General features: G+C 36.7%; 3 protein-coding genes across 6 annotated transcripts; 2 read left to right on the plus strand and 1 right to left on the minus strand.

Annotated features, from left to right (window-relative positions):
• Positions 1-4,529: 4,529 nt before the first annotated feature.
• Positions 4,530-5,713, plus strand: LOC135607171 (expansin-A4-like). The gene is made up of 3 exons (XM_065098772.1): positions 4,530-4,764; positions 4,852-5,164; positions 5,254-5,713. Exons 1-3 carry the CDS (start codon positions 4,602-4,604, stop codon positions 5,555-5,557), a joined length of 780 nt encoding a protein of 259 aa, XP_064954844.1. The 5' UTR covers positions 4,530-4,601; the 3' UTR covers positions 5,558-5,713.
• A 540-nt stretch (positions 5,714-6,253) lies between these two features.
• LOC135607172 (reticulon-like protein B16) lies at positions 6,254-10,941 on the minus strand. Of its 3 annotated transcripts, XM_065098774.1 has the most exons (6): positions 10,879-10,941; positions 10,642-10,784; positions 7,552-7,732; positions 7,303-7,444; positions 7,136-7,205; positions 6,254-6,661 (listed from the first exon to the last, which is right to left on the minus strand). In XM_065098774.1, the coding sequence occupies exons 2-6, from the start codon at positions 10,772-10,774 to the stop codon at positions 6,495-6,497; spliced, it is 693 nt and encodes a 230-aa protein (XP_064954846.1). In that variant the 5' UTR covers positions 10,775-10,784; positions 10,879-10,941; the 3' UTR covers positions 6,254-6,494. The 3 variants fall into 3 exon arrangements, with proteins under 3 accessions (XP_064954846.1, XP_064954847.1, XP_064954845.1); XM_065098775.1 differs by having other exon boundaries at positions 7,552-7,678; positions 10,642-10,928; XM_065098773.1 differs by having other exon boundaries at positions 10,642-10,928.
• Positions 10,942-13,498: 2,557 nt separating this feature from the next.
• LOC135607173 (UDP-xylose transporter 3-like) lies at positions 13,499-19,754 on the plus strand. 2 transcript variants are annotated; one of them, XM_065098777.1, is made up of 8 exons: positions 13,526-13,809; positions 13,893-14,050; positions 14,895-15,079; positions 16,554-16,621; positions 16,787-16,919; positions 17,804-17,965; positions 18,037-18,309; positions 19,288-19,754. In XM_065098777.1, exons 2-8 carry the CDS (start codon positions 13,930-13,932, stop codon positions 19,348-19,350), a joined length of 1,005 nt encoding a protein of 334 aa, XP_064954849.1. In that variant the 5' UTR covers positions 13,526-13,809; positions 13,893-13,929; the 3' UTR covers positions 19,351-19,754. The 2 variants fall into 2 exon arrangements, with proteins under 2 accessions (XP_064954848.1, XP_064954849.1); XM_065098776.1 differs by having other exon boundaries at positions 13,499-14,050.
• Positions 19,755-20,090: the final 336 nt, after the last annotated feature.

Raw genomic sequence — 20,090 nt, forward strand, 5'->3', positions numbered from 1 at the left:
TTACCGGGACACTAGTCCAAAAGCATTGAAAGTATTTCGTCGTGGCATTTATAAATCTCTAAAGACCAAGTGCAATGATATTCTTTGCAACATTACGGTGTATAAGTGCAACGAAGTTATGCAAAACTTCCATGATAGCAACAATAACAACATTACGTGGAATTCATACAAGCGCAACAACATTTTACAAAGCTTTTGCAGGGACCGCAATATTATGCAAAACCTTTCTTATTAGCAACATTCAACACAAGTGGAGAGATCATATGCATAAGGCCATCAACGACTAGGGTTTGATTGGGTACACTAGCCAGTGGTAGCATATGTGTACCACTCAATCGTCTGATGGTAATATCAGCCAGAGGCGATTGAGTGCCATCTTCCTAAAAAGATCATTATCATAGTTAATATTCAAGTTTGAGTCTCTCACGAAGTATTAATCATGCTTTGATTCTATAAAAGTTATCATGCTCTTAAGTACATTTCAAACACAAATACATAGGAATGACAACATCATATAGTATCATCACTCACCAAAAGTCTAAAACTTTTAATAATAATAATGATCCAACTTACTAGGTAAGGAGTTCAGCATTATTTAGTTAGGGTTTGAAAAGTTAATGTGAAGAAAAATAAGTCTTAGGTCGGCCACTCAATAGTACCTATATTGAAATGACATATGTTGATAATTCTGTTGTTGCTCGCTATAATTTTAGGCCTTTGAAAAATTTTACAATAACAACATTTAACAACACTACCGAGTAGAGTAATCTCCAATAGGAAAGAAGTGCGTAGATAACTATAAAATAGAATGAGAAAAAGAATTCCACATATGATGGTTAATGTATCGAATAATGTAATATATAATCCATGCAATATAACTAACTATATATATAAATACAAAACTATATACCCATCATCATTAGCAACTAGGATATGTGAATCTTTCAAGATGACTCAACTTTCTCAGTAGCTAATATAGATGAATCATATTGCACTCTGATGAAATCGTCATGATATGTCTCTAATATCACATATGACGGTTTGCTAATCGCTTAAGTCTCAAAGGTATTTAAAAAGAATATCACCTTACTAGTACTGATTTACTATCCTCAATAAGAAATTAAGTATCAATTTACTCAATCTTATATATCAATCAATATGATTATGCCATATCATGTTATGCATATCGATGCATATATATTTATATATATTGTACAAAGTAAGATGTATTATCATAAAGGTCAATCGAAGTCAAAATAAGTAGATAGAATATGATAATTAATATAATTTTCATAATAAACAGATCAATTACATGATAGGTTTTAGTATGCATTATAAATTTTAATTTATTTATTTTTCTTATATTTATTTACTCAAGATTTTAGCAAGTCAAAATTATTAGTTCTAGGTTAGTGTAGAATTGAAAGTAACCCATTAATCTCATTCTTATCATTTAAACTCTAAAAAAAATTATATTTTGGGGTGTTTTCTAATTTTTTATATTTTTTATGATTTTCTAAATTATTGTATATTTTTAATTATCTATATTTTAGCTTTGTTACTGCTTAAAGGCCTGCTCTATGGTCAGCCTACTAACTTGGGTCGACCTATGGATTGGGCCTTCATAGCTACCTTACTGCTCGGCCTCTGCAAAATTGGATCTCTCAAAACTGGGCTTCATATGGATTGGCCTCTGCAAGGATTGAGTTCAATCTGGACGTATAGATGTGGTTCGATCGGGATCTGGTCAGGTTCGATCTCATGGAACGATTCGGTTCAATCTGGATGTGATCGGGTTTGACCGCTTGTGAAGGTTGGGTTCAAGTCAAGATTGAGTCAACTGGAGTCAATTTAATCCATCTCAATTGCACCGATTGGGCTACGTGATTGGGTTGGACCATTCAAGGCTAGTCCACCTAGATTTCATGCAGCCTGCTACGTCAGCAATTATGACGATGATGATGTGGCATTGGTCGAATGCTGATGTGGCAATAATCAACGATGATATGACAAATTTTATGTGAACATGTTGTGCCAACATGCATAACTGACATAATACAACTCAATGTTGATGTGGCAGTGGTCAACATTGATGTGGCACCATAAGTGATGACAAGGATAAATACATATTTTTTTAATATTATTTTTAAAAATTCAATAATATTATTTTTAATAAATAAATATTTTATATAAAATTGATGATAAAATACCAATAATAATTAAGATAGAATGCTCCACTAATTGATTCATGACATGGCTAAAGGAAGTGGCAGAGGGTATGACACATACATAGGTTAACAATAATAAACCAAACCAAAGAGGTCACGAATATAAGAAGAGAAATGGTGTGACAACCTTTGAAATTTTGGATCATCCATTTATATTCACGACGACTTTATCAATCCAATAAGTGGATGATATAAGAACACGAGATCTTTCGCTCTAATATCATCTTAAATGTTGTCAATGTCATTCCATTTAAAAGCTTAAGACATAGATACATCATTTGCTATTTATTATTGTCCCTTGCCATGCCATGGCCGCAAGAAGAGGGTGCCTGTGCTCCAAACCTCTCGCTGAAGGTTAGCTGCATCCACGGCGGAGAAGGAAAGCCACAGCCACATGAGGCTGTCCCTCAGCACTTGCCGTGTCCTCCTCCCCTATCTCCCTCGGAAAGCAACCTCTCCTCAACCCTTTCTCCATCTCCCATCAGCTGCCACAGGACACACCCTCTTGTGGGGCTTTTCTCAGGCTTGTGTTGGCTGACAGAAGCTGGTTGTCTTTGGTAGTGTGAATCACTGGAAAGTGAGATCATGGTGCCCCACAAGGAGGAAGAGGCACATGAGGGGTGCAAACTCTGGTGCAAGTCTGACAGACAGACAGATGCAGAAGGTTTTGGCAGAGACATGTAGGAGATAAGAAAGAAAGTGTCTGTGGTTTATAGAGAGGCATGTGGGTGGGGATTGGATGCAGGCCAACTTGGTGAAGAATGGTATCCCCCTCCTTGGAGTGAATTGTGTGATGCATTGCACCTTGAGTCATGCTATTCTTCAACATCATGATGTTGGGAGTCCAAAAAAGCTGAGCAATTTGCAGGGTGAACAGTTATGGCTTGTGGTTTGGGTGGTGGTGTATCACATCTTTCTTTGTAATAATTGTCCACTAATATGATCATAAGCATGATTTAAACCCCTAATCAATAGGTCCATTACATGCATATATATATGGGTTTAGTTAATCTTATTATATCATGTCGAGAATAAATACTAGTTTGATCCATCTTAACAATTCGATCATCATATTTGAATTAATCAAACCTATTAACCTTAATGTTAGATGACAAATACGATCGTGATCACGATGATTATGATTCGATTTAGCTCTCTTAGTTACTCTTAATGTGACATTCGCTTTACCTATTTTTGTCCATCTCTTTTTCTATCATTATATAACAAAATAAAATACCATTATCATGCGATAAAATTAACCTTAACTACGGTAGTCTCATGTGCAAAATCACAAGAGTCAAAGATTGTAGGCAACTTTGACCAATATTATTCCACCCATCGTTTCATGCCGTAGTCCCAACACCGAATCAATCACAAGTACAAATTCTGTGGGCATTTTCTCATTGATTGGAGGAAATAGACGATCTTCTCTCTCTCGATCTCTTTCTCCTTTTCTTGTTCTCTCTCTCTCTCTCTCTCTCTCTCTCTCTCTCTCTCTCTCCATGTGAAGAGCGCGGAAATCCCGGCAAGACATGTGAGGCTAACATGGTAGGCCAACTTTGAATCCTTAATTGAGATACAGACTTCCTCTACTGAAAGCAAGTATTTGTGTCCAAAAGTCAAATGCTTTACTTTTATTTTGGAGACAGTAGCTTATCAAACAACAGTATCACAATGATGCCATGATGTATCCTCTTATATTAATGGCTTCACCTAATTTAATGACAACAAATAGTTGATCATCAAATGATTGCACACCTAATCTTTGGGAATGTAATGTTACTAAGATGATTCTTGCAATTTAAGAATGTCAATGTGTTTACCTTTAGAAGCAATGTACTTTAGTGACTTGGATCATAAGAGAGTGATGCAGTCGGTGAGGAAGAGTGTGGTTCCTTTTCACTGACATCTCTAGTAGATGTTCAAAGCTTGGACTCGAGCAGTGATGGAAACCCGAAGAAACAAGAAGCGGATCGATGTGGCACTGTCTTAATCTGTTCATGGATATTTGTCCCATTCCTGTTGTTACCGTGCCTGCCATTTGTTGGAAAGTAGATTGTGTGTGTGTGTGTGTGTGAGAGAGAGAGAGAGAGAGAGAGAGAGAGAGAGAGAGAGAGAGAGAGAGAGAGAGAGGATGAAGAAGAGACAACATGCATGTGCTTCTGATTTGGATGATCGCTGCAGTCGTTCTCAAAGTCCATGGCGGGCAGCCGACTTGTCTCTTTGCTTAGAGATACCAGTGCAGGAGCCATGTCCATGTCCACATCTCCTCCGCTCTTGGTATAAATAGACCACCTTCCCTCCCCTTCTCTTCACATCCCAACCAATACGAACCACCTCTTCTTCTTCCTTTGCCCACTGCAACATCTTTTAATGGCTAGGCCAAGGTGTTCCCTCTCCCATGCTATATTCTTCTTCTTCTTCTTCACGATGTCTTCCTTCGGCTTCTTCGTACCTGGGGCCTTGGCAGGCTCCTACGGGTGGCAGAACGCCCATGCTACGTTCTACGGCGGCGGCGACGCATCCGGCACCATGGGTGAGTTCCCAAACTCAAAGAACAATGGTTGATGGTACGCCTTGGACTCCGCCATTGCTAAGCTTTGCCATGTGTTGGGCTCATCAGGAGGAGCTTGTGGGTACGGCAACCTCTACAGCCAGGGGTACGGGACGAACACGGCGGCGCTGAGCACGGCGCTGTTCAACAACGGGCTCAGCTGCGGCTCCTGCTACGAGATGCGGTGCGCCGACGACGCCAGGTGGTGCCTGCCGGGCTCCATCGTCGTCACCGCTACCAACTTCTGCCCGCCCAACTACGCCCTCCCCAACGACAACGGCGGGTGGTGCAACCCCCCGCTGCAGCACTTCGACCTCGCCGAGCCCGCCTTCCTCCAGATTGCGCAGTACCGTGCCGGCATCGTCCCCGTCTCATTCCGCAGGTGCCACCACCGGCCGTCCCCCACCTTGTCAGGTTTCCCCCCTGCCCAAAGCAAGCGTCTCACGCCGTGTTGTGACCACTGTCCTGCAGGGTGCCCTGTGTGAAGAAGGGAGGCATCAGGTTCACCATCAACGGCCACTCCTACTTCAACCTGGTGCTCATCACCAACGTCGGCGGCGCCGGCGACGTGCACGCGGTGTCGATCAAGGGGTCCAAGGGCGGGTGGCAGACCATGTCGCGCAACTGGGGCCAGAACTGGCAGAGCAACTCCTACCTCGACGGGCAGAGCCTCTCCTTCCAGCTGACCGCCAGCGACGGCCGGACCGTCACCAGCTACAACGTCGCGCCAGCCGGGTGGCAGTTCGGGCAGACCTTCGAGGGCGGCCAGTTCTAGCGCCGCTGCCGGCAGGACTCGTAGCCTCGCTCGAAGGCTGCTGCTTCTTTTAGGCTGAGGCCTTCGTTGTGGTTGGACGCTGAGGTGGCTTAATTAGCACCCGCTGAGGCCTACCTAATGATGATTATAATTACAGATATGAAGTATCAGTTGTGACGTGGAATGAGTGCCTTGTTAGAAATTAAGAAAGCAAAGGCCATGATGCATGGATAGTGTTAGGAAATTAACCTCAATATATATATATATATATATATATATATATATATAGCACTGCTGAATATTGGAAAAGTAATGACTGTAAGAATTCGTCTTATATAAGGATTGGCAAATTCTGATTTCGTAATTTATTCCTGAGATCCTACGAAAGATAGGTACTAATCTTATGGCTTATAATGTAATATCAGAGTAACCTAATTAGAAGATGGATTCTTGGTTTCGTAAGCCTAAATGCAGAGATTGTTATGGAGAGAATTCAGCACATTTATGTAGTTTGATTAGCCTAATCATTGAACCTAAAACAGATCAAGATACAAAGATTCAGATTCCAGATCAATAAATTAAGTGGAATCAACACATTTGGCCCTTCGGGTTGAGGAGGGAAAGATAAAAACATCAGAGACAGAAATGAACTTTGATCACTGCAACTTATTTCCAGAGTATCATCACCAGCACAAATTTTCAACCAGAGATTTGTAGTAGTGATAATTTCTCTTTATTCTTTGCAGTCCAATTCTTTCAAATTACAGGGAGAAAAATAATTCAAATTACACTGAAACTTTCAAATTTATCATTCTAAACTTTCATGAATTAAAACTTTACAACGCAATATACAGATGACTGAAGTCACAGATGGTTTCTTATGAATGTGCCTATCGCAAAGAAAGAAGACAACACATGAAAACATGACATCTGAACTGGTATATCAAAATCTTTTAGATTATGCATCTTTGCTCTTGGAAAATCGTCTTGGGAGTCTGCGGATCACGTTCTCATCCACTATCTTGTAGTGTTTGGAAATTTTCCGGTGAACCATCCCAGCATATCTGTCTACACGATCTTCGTATTTATCATATAATGCAGGTATTGTGAATGACACTATAATCCCTGTTGTGCAACAAACATCGAATCAGCAGAATGCAGGATGAAGGAAATTGGTCTGATTTCAGACAGCCAGAAAAGACAATTTAAATGAGGTTTAATATTTCAGCATTCCATTGGAGCAAACAGAAAATGTTAGTAGCCTGGACAACCACATTCAATTCAGGACTAAATAAAAATTCAACCGTCAAGTATGCCCAAGCATGTTTACAGATTAATGCAGGAAAAGCATATCTCATGCCCGGGTATGCTTGGGAGTTGCTTTGAAAAGCAAAGGATATGAAATATCTAAACTGCAATGGTTCAATAAACTGCAAGACCATCTCAATATAACTGTCTATTGTGCATGCATCAGAATGTGTGAGAATAAGTGTGGATGGCCATCTATTTAGGCGACTACTATTCATTGACACTTTGTGTTGTTACTGAAGCATGTGCTGCAGCTTTTTATTCATCATGATGAGTGAAAGAAAAGCATACCTATGTATGCAAGGGTGAAGAATGAAAAGAAACTTCCAACAACAGACAATAGCCAGAGGATAACCACCACCTGTAAACAAAACAACTACTGAATACTTCTGCTGTGACAATAGCAAGGCAGTGAGCATTGTGAACTCTATGATTTAAAAGGATAAACCACTGCTGACCTGAAAAAATATCCTGAAGTCTTTGCCAAGAGTGATATCATGGGCCATCATCAGCATATTATTAATTTTAACACGAAAAGAAGCAGCAGCATTGTTCACCATTTCCTCTGATAAAACTAATTCTGGCAATGGCTGGAGTTGCCTGCCCGAAAAAAATCGTTGTCAGAGAATTCAAAAGTTGTTTTCTTCGAACAGAAACAAAACATAACAAGAGTTTACTTATAAAGATACAATACAATGACATCTTACTTATCTAAAAGCACAGCACTGTTTGCCCGGGCAAATTGAATTACAATCAAAATGAGCAGAATGTCTGAGCAGATTGTCAGGAATGATAATCCAGATCGCTCAAATAAAAACCAGGCAATGGTTGCACCTATCATAACAGCAATTGAAATCCATCGGCGTTTCCACAGAATGACATCAGCAGCTAAGGAGAAAACCAACAGCTTAGGATATTACAGAATGAAACAACTATATAAATACAAGCACAAGTCATATTGCATTTAAATAGAAGCTCTAGTAGCAAATAAGAAGAGAAGATAAATCACATTATATGCTAGCTTTTTGGTTCGTGATCCCAATCACAGTAAGATTGTAAAAAACTCTGTACTATAAGATGGTAAGTTTGGAAAGACTGTCATCTCAGAATAATAGGATTTAATATACCGTTGCAAACATGATCTATGTCCAAATCTATCATGGTAGAAATTAAACCTTCATGTATTTGAATCTATATCTATTTAGGCCTTATGGTTTTAGATAATGCATGTAAAAACTTGTTCGGCGATCAAATGACAATGTTCAAGGAAAACATACCAACACATGCTTCAGGCCAAGTACCAAGTACTTAGAAGCTAATGATACATTCAAGTTACAGTATTCTAGTGCTCTTTATTCACTCGACCTGCAAAATGATGGCTTATTTTGTTGGCCCCAGTCAAGAAGACCAAGGGCTAAAGCTCTACACATCATGAAAGCAAGTGGAGAACTAAAAATATTGGTGATATATTGGTTGGATAGATCAAGATACTGGTTAAATAGATTCCCATAGTTAAACCCAGAAGGCGTAACTCCAAAAGTTCGAGCTACCAAGTTGAAGCAAGCCCAAACTTCTTTAGCTTGTGTGTTCATACAACTCTACATGCTTATTTATATGTTAGACATTCATATTATTTAGGTATATGTTATATACGGAAGAAAGAAAACCCAAAAAAAAAAACCCAAAAGGCTTCATTAAATTCTATTGATTCAACTAAAGATGTTGCTTAGAGCTTAATGGGGGAAAAAATTCATATAGTCAACCATAAATAGTTGCAGTATTATGGTTTGTTACTGTTGTTTATTTCATTTTCTTTTGCTATATAAATATTTTGGGAGAAGCCCTAGCTTTTAAGAGTGACCCTTACATTTGAGGGTCTCATAATTTCGACTGTTTATAATCTCAAAGTCATTAGGAAAAAGTGTTGACATCTAGAAAACAAAGAAAGGACATGAACGGCAATTCATGTCCCTAAGATAAGAATGTTAACATGAATGGTAATCCACTTGAAAGGGCATGAATGGTAATTAACTAGAAAGGACAATAAGTTCATCAATTTAATACTTCTAAATTGGTTAACATCTCTAACAGTAGCTCAGTGCACAAAGCGTTCAAAGAAGGTCAATGGACACAACCTTACCCCTATAAGCAAAGAGATGGGCTTTGCAACCAGAATCTTGACCGCTTAGATGGCAAAGAAGCAATTTTATCATCACACTGAGATCCATCCTTTAAGTAGGCCACAATTTCTAAAGATATCAATTTTTTACTGTCATGAGAGATCAGAATAAAGCATGACAAATTCATTTTCATAATGTCATTATCATATATCTAAACTCTAAATTAATATATGTCTATCGATTAGCTCATACAAACAAGTAAACATATTTGCAATCTATTGTTGATCAAAATGTTATGTGCTGGTCTCTGATAAAATGGGTTCCTCCTATCAAGAAGTCACCTTTCTTCGAGAGGAAGCAGTACATCTAGAAAGAATAAGAGGGAAAAGGGAAAGAGAAGACAAAAGGGGGATAGGTAAGAGAAACTAAATTTATTTAGAATAAATAGAATATATCCAATCATGACACTTGGGTAGTTCCTCACTTATTTACAGAAGTTGTGGGAGAATAAATTTGACATCATCACCTCACAAACAACTCACTGGCATAGACCTTCAAAACCTCTGAGTCAATAGTACTATAATATGAAGCCTAATCTATAGTATATCCATATAGGGAGTCTCGGACACTACTTTAGATGAGCTCTTAAAAATACGAATGCAAATTTGTATAAAAGTAACTTAAGAAATGGAAGCATGTTCTTCATATGAAAATAGGCTGATGTAAATTTTTTTCTCCTCCGAATAATCTATAAAATACTGCATTTGGTAAGTTATGATTCTAGCTAATTTGTCATAGCAAACCTCCATGGAGATTAATCAAATTCCAACCAAGGCGGCAACATGTAAGCTGACTCATGCTAGAATAACTATTTACATGACAACCAAGACCCACGTACTGGCCGACTAAGCCTCAAATAGGGTTGGCAAGACATATTGGCTTATGAAGGCTACTAGATCTTGTTACAATCTTCAAAAACCATCATCGAAGGTGATTTTAAGCCCAACTAGTCTCAGACATGTACTGGACTTATCAAGCCTAAGTTACACATCTTACAGGAAGTGTCCATAAGAACATCACAAAGTCTTTTTCCTTCTAGCTCTTTATTTCAAGAAGTTACAATCAAGAGAAACTATAACAGAGAAGTATTTCTCGGTTCATGATCTTAACCACTCTTGAGTAGACTATCAAGAATTTTTTCCCCCCTCATTTACTATGATGCTCCAATTCCAAACTAGCATATTGTGAAAGAAAATTTAATTTGTTTCATTCTGCTTTTCTATCATATATTTTAGTAACAAAAATTTAAAGGAAAAGAATCAACTCCGATTTGAAACACAGAGCGTCCATAACATCACAAATTTCATCGAGAAACAAAAAAGAGAAGAAGTCAATATCTCGTACTCCATATGCACCAAAATCGCTTAGTATAGTACGGGTACTTTTGCTAAAGAAGAAAAACTTGTTGCCCACATGAACCAACTGTAGAACAAGTAGCAAATACTTTCCTAAAATAGCGAACGAACGGTAGAAACCCTAGGAGAACCATTCATGGCACAATTCAAGAAAAAATCCCTACCTTAAGCCCCAAACATCAAGAAACATCTCTTCGGAACAACAAACACCGCACGGACTACCTTTAGCCGCTCGATCAAACAACGACAAGACACAACGTACCTTTGCCGCCGCCGATTATCTGATGGATCGACCGCTGGCGATTGAAGAGGCGATAGCACTGGTCGAGCGCGCTCTCCTTCCGCCCCTCGGCGGCGATTTCCCCGTTCGAGGGATCCGACACGCTGCCCTCCATTATCGATTCACTGAATCCAACGCACGTAGCAAGAACCCGATCGAATTAGACAGGGAAACAAGAATAACAAGGAAAGATTCCCGGTGGAATGGAGACCAAAGGACCTTTGGCTGCGGTGCTCGGCTTTCGGAATCGAAGTTCAAAGAAGAGGAAAAGAAAAGGTCCACTGAACTTTACGATTATATATATATATATAATAATAATAATAATAATAATAATAATAATAACCTTTTTTATATTTTCCAGAAGATGCCTCACTTTTTTGACTTTAATATATATATATATATATATATATATTTAAATGGACGTTAATATCAATTTGAATTTCAATATTATTATGATAATTGTTAAGAAAAATGATTATATATATATATATATATATGTGTGTGTGTGTGTGTGTCAAAAACTTAAATTTAAAATAGTAAATATTGAACTAAAACTAAGAGTAAATACCCAAAATATCCTTTATTATCTCATCAATTACTTGACTCAACTCACTCATGTTTTTCAATAATTATTATGGAGTTTGTAATACCAATTTAAGTTCTTTTGAGTTTTGAGTATCGAGGATGGCAGGGATATCTACGATCAACTTAAATTTATAGGGATATATGCCTAATTTTATCTTTTAATTTTTTTTCTATATAAAATCATGTGCAGACCAATCTATATTAGTTACATGATCATAAATAAATCATGGTAATCAATGATTCTTATCACCCTAATACAAGTGATGATGATAGTTATATTCTAATCTAATTATTTTAAAATAATAAAGAATATAGAATAAAAAAAAATAAATTATATGTGACCTTTGTATGTTATATATCCCACCCCCACCTAAAAAAATATAAATTTATATTTTTTAACGATTGTAATTGTCGAGTGTTAATAAAAATATTATATTTTATTTAGATATATTATAACCGAATCAATTCATCCGATATAAACGATGAGTATGATATTTTTTTGTTTGTGCTATCAAGAGTATTTTGGATACGAGAAAAAGAGGAGCATATACGAAAAAATAAATTATATTATAAATATAATTTTTAAAGATTAAAATGCATATTACTGTTATTTTATCATTTTTTTCCGTCAATATTCTCATATATATTTTGTCTTTGGGTCATGCTAGCCTTTATAGTATCCACATCAGCTACTAGAATTACATGAAGTCTTTTTAAAGGCATTAGTATTGAAATTTTATGACATATTTGCAATAATCATGTTATTATCTTTTAAATCTTTGACATTCCAATGGGAGGAACAGAATAATAATATTCAGTCACATACATATTTGATGCTTCTCTCATTTGTACTTATTTTTGGGAAACTGTCTTCTGATGTTACATGTAGATGGTATTTTTGTTTCCCCAATACTATCTTGGATATAAAATTATGAGATGAAAAGCTACTATGAAATAACAACAACAATTAAATTGATCATCACAACATATGTTCTATGAGCCATACACAGGAATAGAATCACATCACTATGACTTCCTCCAATTCTTTCCTTTATTTTCTCCTCACTCCAAAACAATCAAACTACAGTCTTTTAACTACATGCATTTGGCTCATCAAGTGGACATCACACCTACCTTTCTTAGGCAGTCATATTTTCAATATTGAATCCAAGTAAGCATTATTTTATTTATTTTTCTATCTCAGTTGATCATGATTTAAATGAAAATTGCATGTGAACACATGTATTAAGTGGAGAATGATTTCTTTTCGAATAATTCCAAACCCAAACCTAAATTTTGATGAAATTATGTGAAAACATGCACTAAATGATAGACGGAGAGAAGAGATTAATTTAATGACTTTCATCAAATCATAAAATAATAATCATCTCATAATAAATATTTTTAGATAAATTTAAAAAAATATAAATATTACTTAATCTCTTGTATAATTGGATCCTAGAGACAGTACAACAGAGTGTCATATTCCATATAATTTTAGTACATACTCTTACATCATATTTTTATGACAATAGATACAAAGTGAATGCATGAAACGTGTACCCGAAGATGCAGAATGAGGTTTTGTGGGCTCTATTGGATTCGTCCTGTAATATCAGTGGTAGTTGAGATGGCTACGTACGGTATGGTAGAAGTAGTATTTATTCTTCCGAGTCAAATTATCATATACACTCATCGACATAATAAATATGTCTACCGAAGACGTATTGGATACCCGCGAGATGTACCCGAAAAGGAAAAGAGATTTTTGTGGGTTTCGATGCGTTTGTCCTGTAATAACACAGGTAGGCGAGGCGACTATCGTAAGACGTGCAACATATTTATATGCATAACACATATTCCTCACACGATTCCAATACACTCGTGCCCTTTGTTGTATAACATATTAATTTAGCAGATAAATATTAAATGATATTTTCAAGAAGCTTAAGGTTAGTTTATCTGATGAATTTTCACAAGATTAGTAGGAAGGGCATTTATGCATATATGAAATCTTCTTAATATAAAAACTGTCATGTAAATGTAAAGTTGTCGAGGGCTTATTTGAGAAAGTGTGAAAAGCTCCGATTCCATCGGCCACAATTCAACATCTTACCTACCGTTCGGTGCATCCGGTGGGTATACCCGACTTCCCACGTTTTGCCGTCCGGAGAAATGTGGGTTCCACCTTTGGTGTCCTATGGTGAGAGACTCGCACTGTGGGTGTCGGTCGTTTGGTGGTACGATTTATTTTCTTCTCTCGTTTCCTCCTGCTGCTGGCTTTCACATTTATGCCGGTGGAGAGGCGTCGTCTGCGATGGAATCGAGAGCATCAGGAGAATCCCGCTTGCGGCTTCCGCTCGTCAGTTGGCTCCTCGCGATGGCGAGAAATCGAAGCGAAAAGCTGTAAAGCTTCGCTGCTACCTGCATCTCCCGTCGGATCTGAAGTCTGGGCTCTGGGACTCCTCGCCTGATTCGGATCACCCTTGCATTCCGTTCATTTGGCGCTAGATTTGTCCTCGATAATCTGGTTTCTCTATCAATTTTGATCTTTTATGGAATGAGGTGAAGTCGTTTAATGATTTCTCTAGCAAAAGTCTGATCTTTCGGGTGTCGAGATTTGGTTTGTTGAGGGGGTTTATTTGTAGATCGAGGAAGTGAGGGGGGCTCTTTATTGGATTCGAAATGGGCGAGGGTGGGGGTTTCCAGTTGGGAACCGTCGGAGCGCTGAGCCTGTCGGTGGTCTCATCGGTGTCGATAGTGATCTGCAACAAGGCTTTGATGAGCTCCCTTGGCTTCAAATTCGGTAATGAGATCTGATGACTCGTTCCTTATTTTTCTGATTTCTGCTCATTTTTCTGTTACGATAGGAAAGTCCACGACTTGATTGGATTAGGAACGATTTATCACACTGTATCGTAGCTCGCATAACTTGTTTATGCGATTTTTGGAGTGGTGCCGAGTTCTATTCTTTCTCGTATAGTTAATTTGTCCTGTATCATGTGTCATGCAGATAAAAGGTAGATCGTCTGGTGGTTCTTTCTATTTGATTCATGCTTCACAATATTTTATGTCCGTTAAGAGATCAATTAGTCTAAAGTCACTTTTGTAAACCTTTTGCAATTACATTCTCCTAGGTAAGACATCTAGAGGGTCTTTACATGTTTAGCAAGTTGGTGGATTATCAATTTAAAAGTTAGCTTGAAAAATTAAATGAAAAAAAATGTTCAGAATTTGAGCAAGTAAAGCTTGATGTAGATAAAAGAAGTAAGCTTTTAAATATAATATTTGAGCTTGGTGGGATTCAGAAGTGTCTGTTTTTATGACTCAAATTGTACTTGAAAGTAAAAGGTGGTATACCCCTCAGTGTTTTCTTTTGTCTTCTTCACTCCTACGAGTTGTTGTAGAGGGTGGGACATTATATTTTCATCAGCAATTTTCACAGAAATACTTGTCCTCAGAATTCATTTTATTTAAAATCGCAAAAATATTGAGTATTATATGACTACTATTGTCTTATGGCTGACTGTTTTCAATTATGGCTTATGTATATTTGAAACATTTGGTATATATATATATATATATATATATATATATATATAGGAAATAAATGCAAGTACTAATAGATTTGTATTATCTTATATTGTCAGCCACCACTTTGACAAGCTGGCATCTATTGGTTACCTTTTGTTCCCTTCACGTGGCATTATGGATAAAGCTATTTGAGCACAAACCTTTTGATCAAAAGGCCGTGATGGGTTTTGGAATACTGAATGGGATCTCCATAGGACTATTAAATTTAAGCTTAGGTTTCAACTCTGTTGGATTCTATCAGGTACAGATACATAATTCTTACATAATTCTTTTACAGTGAACCATGTTTCTAGAAGCATCTTGTTTTTCCTGCCTAAAACCATGTTATAGAGATTAGTCTGTCCGAATTCTGTATTGTGATTCTTTCTGTCTTTTCGTAGAAACCATTTGATGATCTTGATTTGTCTTGCTTATGTAATATTTCTTGGACCTACTGCTTTTATAATTTAATAAGGCATTTCAGTTTCTTAATCATTCTACATATAAGCATAAATTTTGTTGTTCTATTCAAATTTGCGCATTATAATTATGCTGCAGTACTTCATTTATTTGTCATGTTCAGTGAAATTCAAAAAGATCTTTTGACCTCTTGCTAAAATACCACAGCAAGAAATTTTTTCTAGTCTTACTTTGTATGAATGAGATTTGCATTTTTATTTGGCTCTTTGGATCAAGTTTTGCAAGATCAAGAACAGGATGGCCTCGGTATTGGGATTAGGATTGGCTATTCAGGATTGATGACAGAAAAAATAAATAAAATCATATGTATACATGTCAAATTTTATAATGTTTAGAATTTATCTATAGAAGTTCATTAATTTTTGGATTGATGTTGATCCTAATAAGAAAATAGAAGCTAATTTTTTGTTTTCCCAACAATGGAGTGCTTTTTTATGTGAATTGTGAAAATCAATGATGCATATTAGTGATACATGAACCAATTAGATCCACAATTTAGAGTTGGGTTGGTATACCCCCTAGTTATTTGTATGGATGCAATTCTGATCAGACCATTCTAGTTAAATACGAGGTTGGAAATATTAGTTGGGGTTAATATCAATTGGCAAGTCTGATGTAAGAATTGAACTTATCAAAATGCAACTGGGGTTCTCGCCTGCCACATTTATTTGTTTCTTTCTCTCTTTCTCATCCATGCCTCCCTTGTCTTTTGTTCTCTCTACTCTCTCTCTCTCTCTCTCTCTCTCTCTCTCTCCAATAGTTGATTAACAAATATCTCGTTGACATCCTGATGGCCCCATACAATTTTATACTTCTAATTCATCCTTATTAGGGATTGGTTTCCGTTTCTGCAAAGCATCTTCTCAGATATAACTTCAAGGATTTATTTAATGATATCTCAGCTTGACTTTGTTTCATTTGTTAGCTATTATGACTTTGAAATAACATTCTAGCGTGACTTTTCTTCCCTGTGAGTGACCACATACCTTAATAAAAGTGAAACCTCCTTTATTATTAGACTATACCTTCAAACACGTATTGGGACTTGTATGCAAAAATATCCACCAGCTAATGAAATGATATAAAGAAAAAAAATAGAGGCTAAGGTGTAAGGCTTAATTGACACCACTTTTGAAGCTAATTTTATCAGTATTGTAAAGCCTTGTAAGTTTCAATGCAATGCGCTGTAGAAGGCCAAAATTCCCTTCTTTATTATTTCTTTTGACTTGTATCTTCCTGACATACTTTTTGCCCAGATGACAAAACTAGCTATTATTCCTTGTACCGTCTTCTTGGAGACTGCATTTTTGGGGAAGAAGTTCAGGTATATATCGAATGCATTCTGTATTGCAACATTTTCCCATTGTGATTTCATAATGTTATTATTTGCTAGAAAAAAAATATGCTGATCCATATGAAGTGATAAAGGTGTCAGTCAAGGGTGAGATGGATATATGATTTTGACTGTTCTTAAATACTGGCATTGCAGTCGGAGTATTCAACTCTCACTTAGCATCCTTCTACTGGGCGTTGGAATCGCAACTGTGACTGATCTCCAGCTTAATTTGCTTGGATCTGTATTGTCCCTTCTAGCAATTATTACAACTTGCATTGCCCAAATTGTATCCTTATATGACAAGCTTTTTCCTTTATTCCTTGCATTTAATCAATCAATTTTAATACTCAGTTACTGAAATTCTGGCAAGTTAAGGATTTAATATATGCGAACCTATGCTAGTAGCAAACCAGCATGTAACAGCATTTATGACATGCTTACAGTATACATATGGGTGAGTTGGCATACCTTTGGCATGACAAGGACCTCCATTCCGATATCTTGCTGCCACTTCACAACATGGCCAAAATTCAATAAAGCCATGATGGACATTACACTTGATATTAAGATGGGGTATTAATTTGACATGTAACTGAGTCATTTTTTGCTTTCTGCTGGCCACAAGTTATGGATAATTCTTATTTTGCTCTTCTATAATACAGTTACATTTATTTAGGACATTAAATAGTTCACATGACTGACTAGGAACACAGTGAACAGTATGGTATCACATCTGTTTTTGTTTCCCTATCTGATGAAATGAAAAGACAATCTCATCCTAATAAACTAAATGCAACAGATATATATACACTAAAAAGAAAGCTCACAGCCAAAAGAACATTGGTGGCTGTTCAAGTTGGGAATGTTCTTTTGAACTTGAGTGTCCTGGATTTAACAACAAAAATTTTCATTTCTCTTGAGTTTCATAACAAGCCTGAGTAAGGTATGTGTAATAAGAAAACAGAATGTATGGTATAAACTTTCTCCATCTGTAACTTAGTTTCTAACTTGAAATCATGTGACAAGAAGATAAGACTTCAACTGCAGTAGATTTATATGGTACTAAGTTTTCTATAACCGTTCTCTGAGTTATTACTTGTTCCTAATCTTTTATACTGAATGGCTCATGCTTTTGATTCTTGTTTTTAGACCTTAACCATTTGTGGGCAGATGACAAACACTATACAAAAGAAGTTTAAAGTCTCTTCAACACAACTTTTGTATCAATCTTCCCCTTATCAAGCTTTAACCCTTTTTGTATCTGGTCCATTTCTTGATGGGCTCCTAACGAACCAGAATGTGTTTGCATTCAACTACACTCCTCAAGTTCTTGTAAGTAATCTCTTTTAATATTTCCTAGTTAAGTTATGCATTTCTCAACTTACACTTCAAATTTCTTGTAGGTTTTCATTGTGTTTTCATGCTTAATATCAGTCTCCGTCAACTTCAGCACATTCCTAGTTATTGGGAAGACATCACCTGTGACATACCAAGTTTTGGGTCATCTCAAAACGTGCCTGGTTCTGACTTTTGGCTATGTCTTACTTCATGATCCATTTAGTTGGAGGAATATCTTCGGAATTCTAGTTGCAATTGTTGGTATGGTTTTGTATTCTTATTTGTGCACAATAGAGGGACAGCAAAGAGCTCGTGAAGCATCTGCTCAAATGTTGCAGGTACAATTACAGTTTCTTTATGTAGCCTGCAATTTGCCATGACACACTGAGGTTAATGGAGTGTCGAAAAAATCAAGACTTTTCTTTTCTCAATGTGTTTGATTAGTTCACTTCAGTTTTTATTAGTTATGTATGATACTCACTCTTTTACTAAAAAAATAACATAAATCAGTATTTAGTAATGCATTATGAGTATTATTTTTAAAGTGCCGATTGATAAAGAGTTTCATGTATCTTTTACTCAGCGAAACAGTAGGCATCACATTATACTTGAACTTTTACTGTTAGATATTTTAAATGTTTATGGTTTCACAGCACAAAGAAATTAGATGATGAATAAATATGCAGAAGCAATAATTTGGAATAATGGATAATATGGGCCTGAAGGGGCTAAAAGAACAATTTGCCAGCGACATAGTCCCTTGAGTAGTCAGGGCTGGCACTAGGAGTTACAAAACAATTTCTATTGATATAGTCATCTCAACATAAACCTGTCATCCGATAGCAGGGTTTCATGCCATCATAGGAGGATATCCATTGTTTTGTTCTGTAACCATAAATCAATATTTGGAAGCACTAGTTGTAAGTACCATCAATGCCTCAGTCTAGTTTAGTTTGCATCTATGTTATGTTAGTTTGTAAGAGATGCTGTTTCTCTATCCTCTGATGACTCTAGTGGAGGTAGCTTGGCAAGATGCTTCGTCTAAAGATGCATCATAAGGGATTGGTTTTTTTTTTGTTTTGTTACCAGGAGTATCCTGGATCATATTTGTGCCATAAACATCTTATACACTTTTTTCTTGAAGATGCTTTTATTGAATGGAAGTGTGGATCTCATTCACATGATAATCAGACTGTTGCCATTCTCAATGTGATTTGAATATATTTTTCTGACTTTGTTACTACTTTAAACTCCTCTCTCTGAAATATAATGAAATGCAGCAAATTTCACATGTTCTAATATAGTCATTTTCACAGGTGAAAAATAATGAGTCTGATCCTTTGATCAGAGCTGAAGCTGGAGCTGGGCATAAATACTGATGGTGCTGCTCCCACAGCCGATAATTATGGAGCTCAAACAAAGCTTAGCATGCATCATCATGCAGAAACTTTGAGAATGTCATGATGCATAAGGATTCTAAGAGAAGATCCCATATGCTTTCAAATTAAACCAGTAACTTTGCGGAATGAATTTGGAGGGCCAATTAGCTATCTGCATGTGTTTCTTGTGTGCAATTCTTTTTCTAGGTTCCTACAAGATATTAGTACAGAATATTCATAAGTTGTGTCCTTAATTTGTAACTTTATACTTTGCTGTTACTCTACGCAAGATGGAATGATGATGAATCATGAATCCATCATTCTTGCCTCATAACACTTTACTGCATAGTAAAGAATTTGTATTCTTCTTGTTCATAAGTATGCCCTCATATTTGTAACTTACAGACTTTGTTGTTGCACCATGAAAGGTGAGGTGATCGAATCATGCATTCCTTCTTCTTATCTGCCTCTTCTCAGAAAAACCTCATCACTTACAAGTTGTATACAGTCTCCTTTTCTGAATGCTACGCTGCATATAAATAATGCATATGTCAATTGGAGGCAAGCTTTTGGTTTTGGTTCACGAGTTATAACCCGGTTTGGACCAAACCGGAATGCATCCCGGTCCAATTAAAACCTATTACTCACTATCGGATTCGGACTTTCAGTAACCAAAAACGGCTCGTCGTGGACTATATCGAGCCGGTTGTAAACCGGTTGATATGAAACCCAAATCGCCT

The sequence above is a fragment of the Musa acuminata genome, chromosome BXJ2-3 (genome assembly GCF_036884655.1).
Source record: "Musa acuminata AAA Group cultivar baxijiao chromosome BXJ2-3, Cavendish_Baxijiao_AAA, whole genome shotgun sequence".
NCBI lineage: Eukaryota > Viridiplantae > Streptophyta > Magnoliopsida > Zingiberales > Musaceae > Musa > Musa acuminata.

What these genes read in the sequence shown, in the direction of transcription:
- LOC135607171 (XM_065098772.1), top strand. Translation starts at nt 4,602, where the DNA reads ATGGCTAGGCCAAGGTGTTCCCTCTCCCATGCTATATTCTTCTTCTTC. An exon ending in CGACGCATCCGGCACCATGG is followed by an intron (nt 4,765 to 4,851) that starts GTGAGTTCCCAA and finishes TGGGCTCATCAG; the next exon opens with GAGGAGCTTGTGGGTACGGC. An exon ending in GTCCCCGTCTCATTCCGCAG is followed by an intron (nt 5,165 to 5,253) that starts GTGCCACCACCG and finishes ACTGTCCTGCAG; the next exon opens with GGTGCCCTGTGTGAAGAAGG.
- LOC135607172 (XM_065098774.1), bottom strand. Translation starts at nt 10,774, where the DNA reads ATGGAGGGCAGCGTGTCGGATCCCTCGAACGGGGAAATCGCCGCCGAG. An exon ending in ACTTCAGGATATTTTTTCAG is followed by an intron (nt 7,206 to 7,302) that starts GTCAGCAGTGGT and finishes TTTTGTTTACAG; the next exon opens with GTGGTGGTTATCCTCTGGCT. An exon ending in CTTCACCCTTGCATACATAG is followed by an intron (nt 6,662 to 7,135) that starts GTATGCTTTTCT and finishes GTTGCACAACAG; the next exon opens with GGATTATAGTGTCATTCACA.
- LOC135607173 (XM_065098776.1), top strand. Translation starts at nt 13,930, where the DNA reads ATGGGCGAGGGTGGGGGTTTCCAGTTGGGAACCGTCGGAGCGCTGAGC. An exon ending in ACTACACTCCTCAAGTTCTT is followed by an intron (nt 17,966 to 18,036) that starts GTAAGTAATCTC and finishes AATTTCTTGTAG; the next exon opens with GTTTTCATTGTGTTTTCATG. An exon ending in CATCTGCTCAAATGTTGCAG is followed by an intron (nt 18,310 to 19,287) that starts GTACAATTACAG and finishes TCATTTTCACAG; the next exon opens with GTGAAAAATAATGAGTCTGA.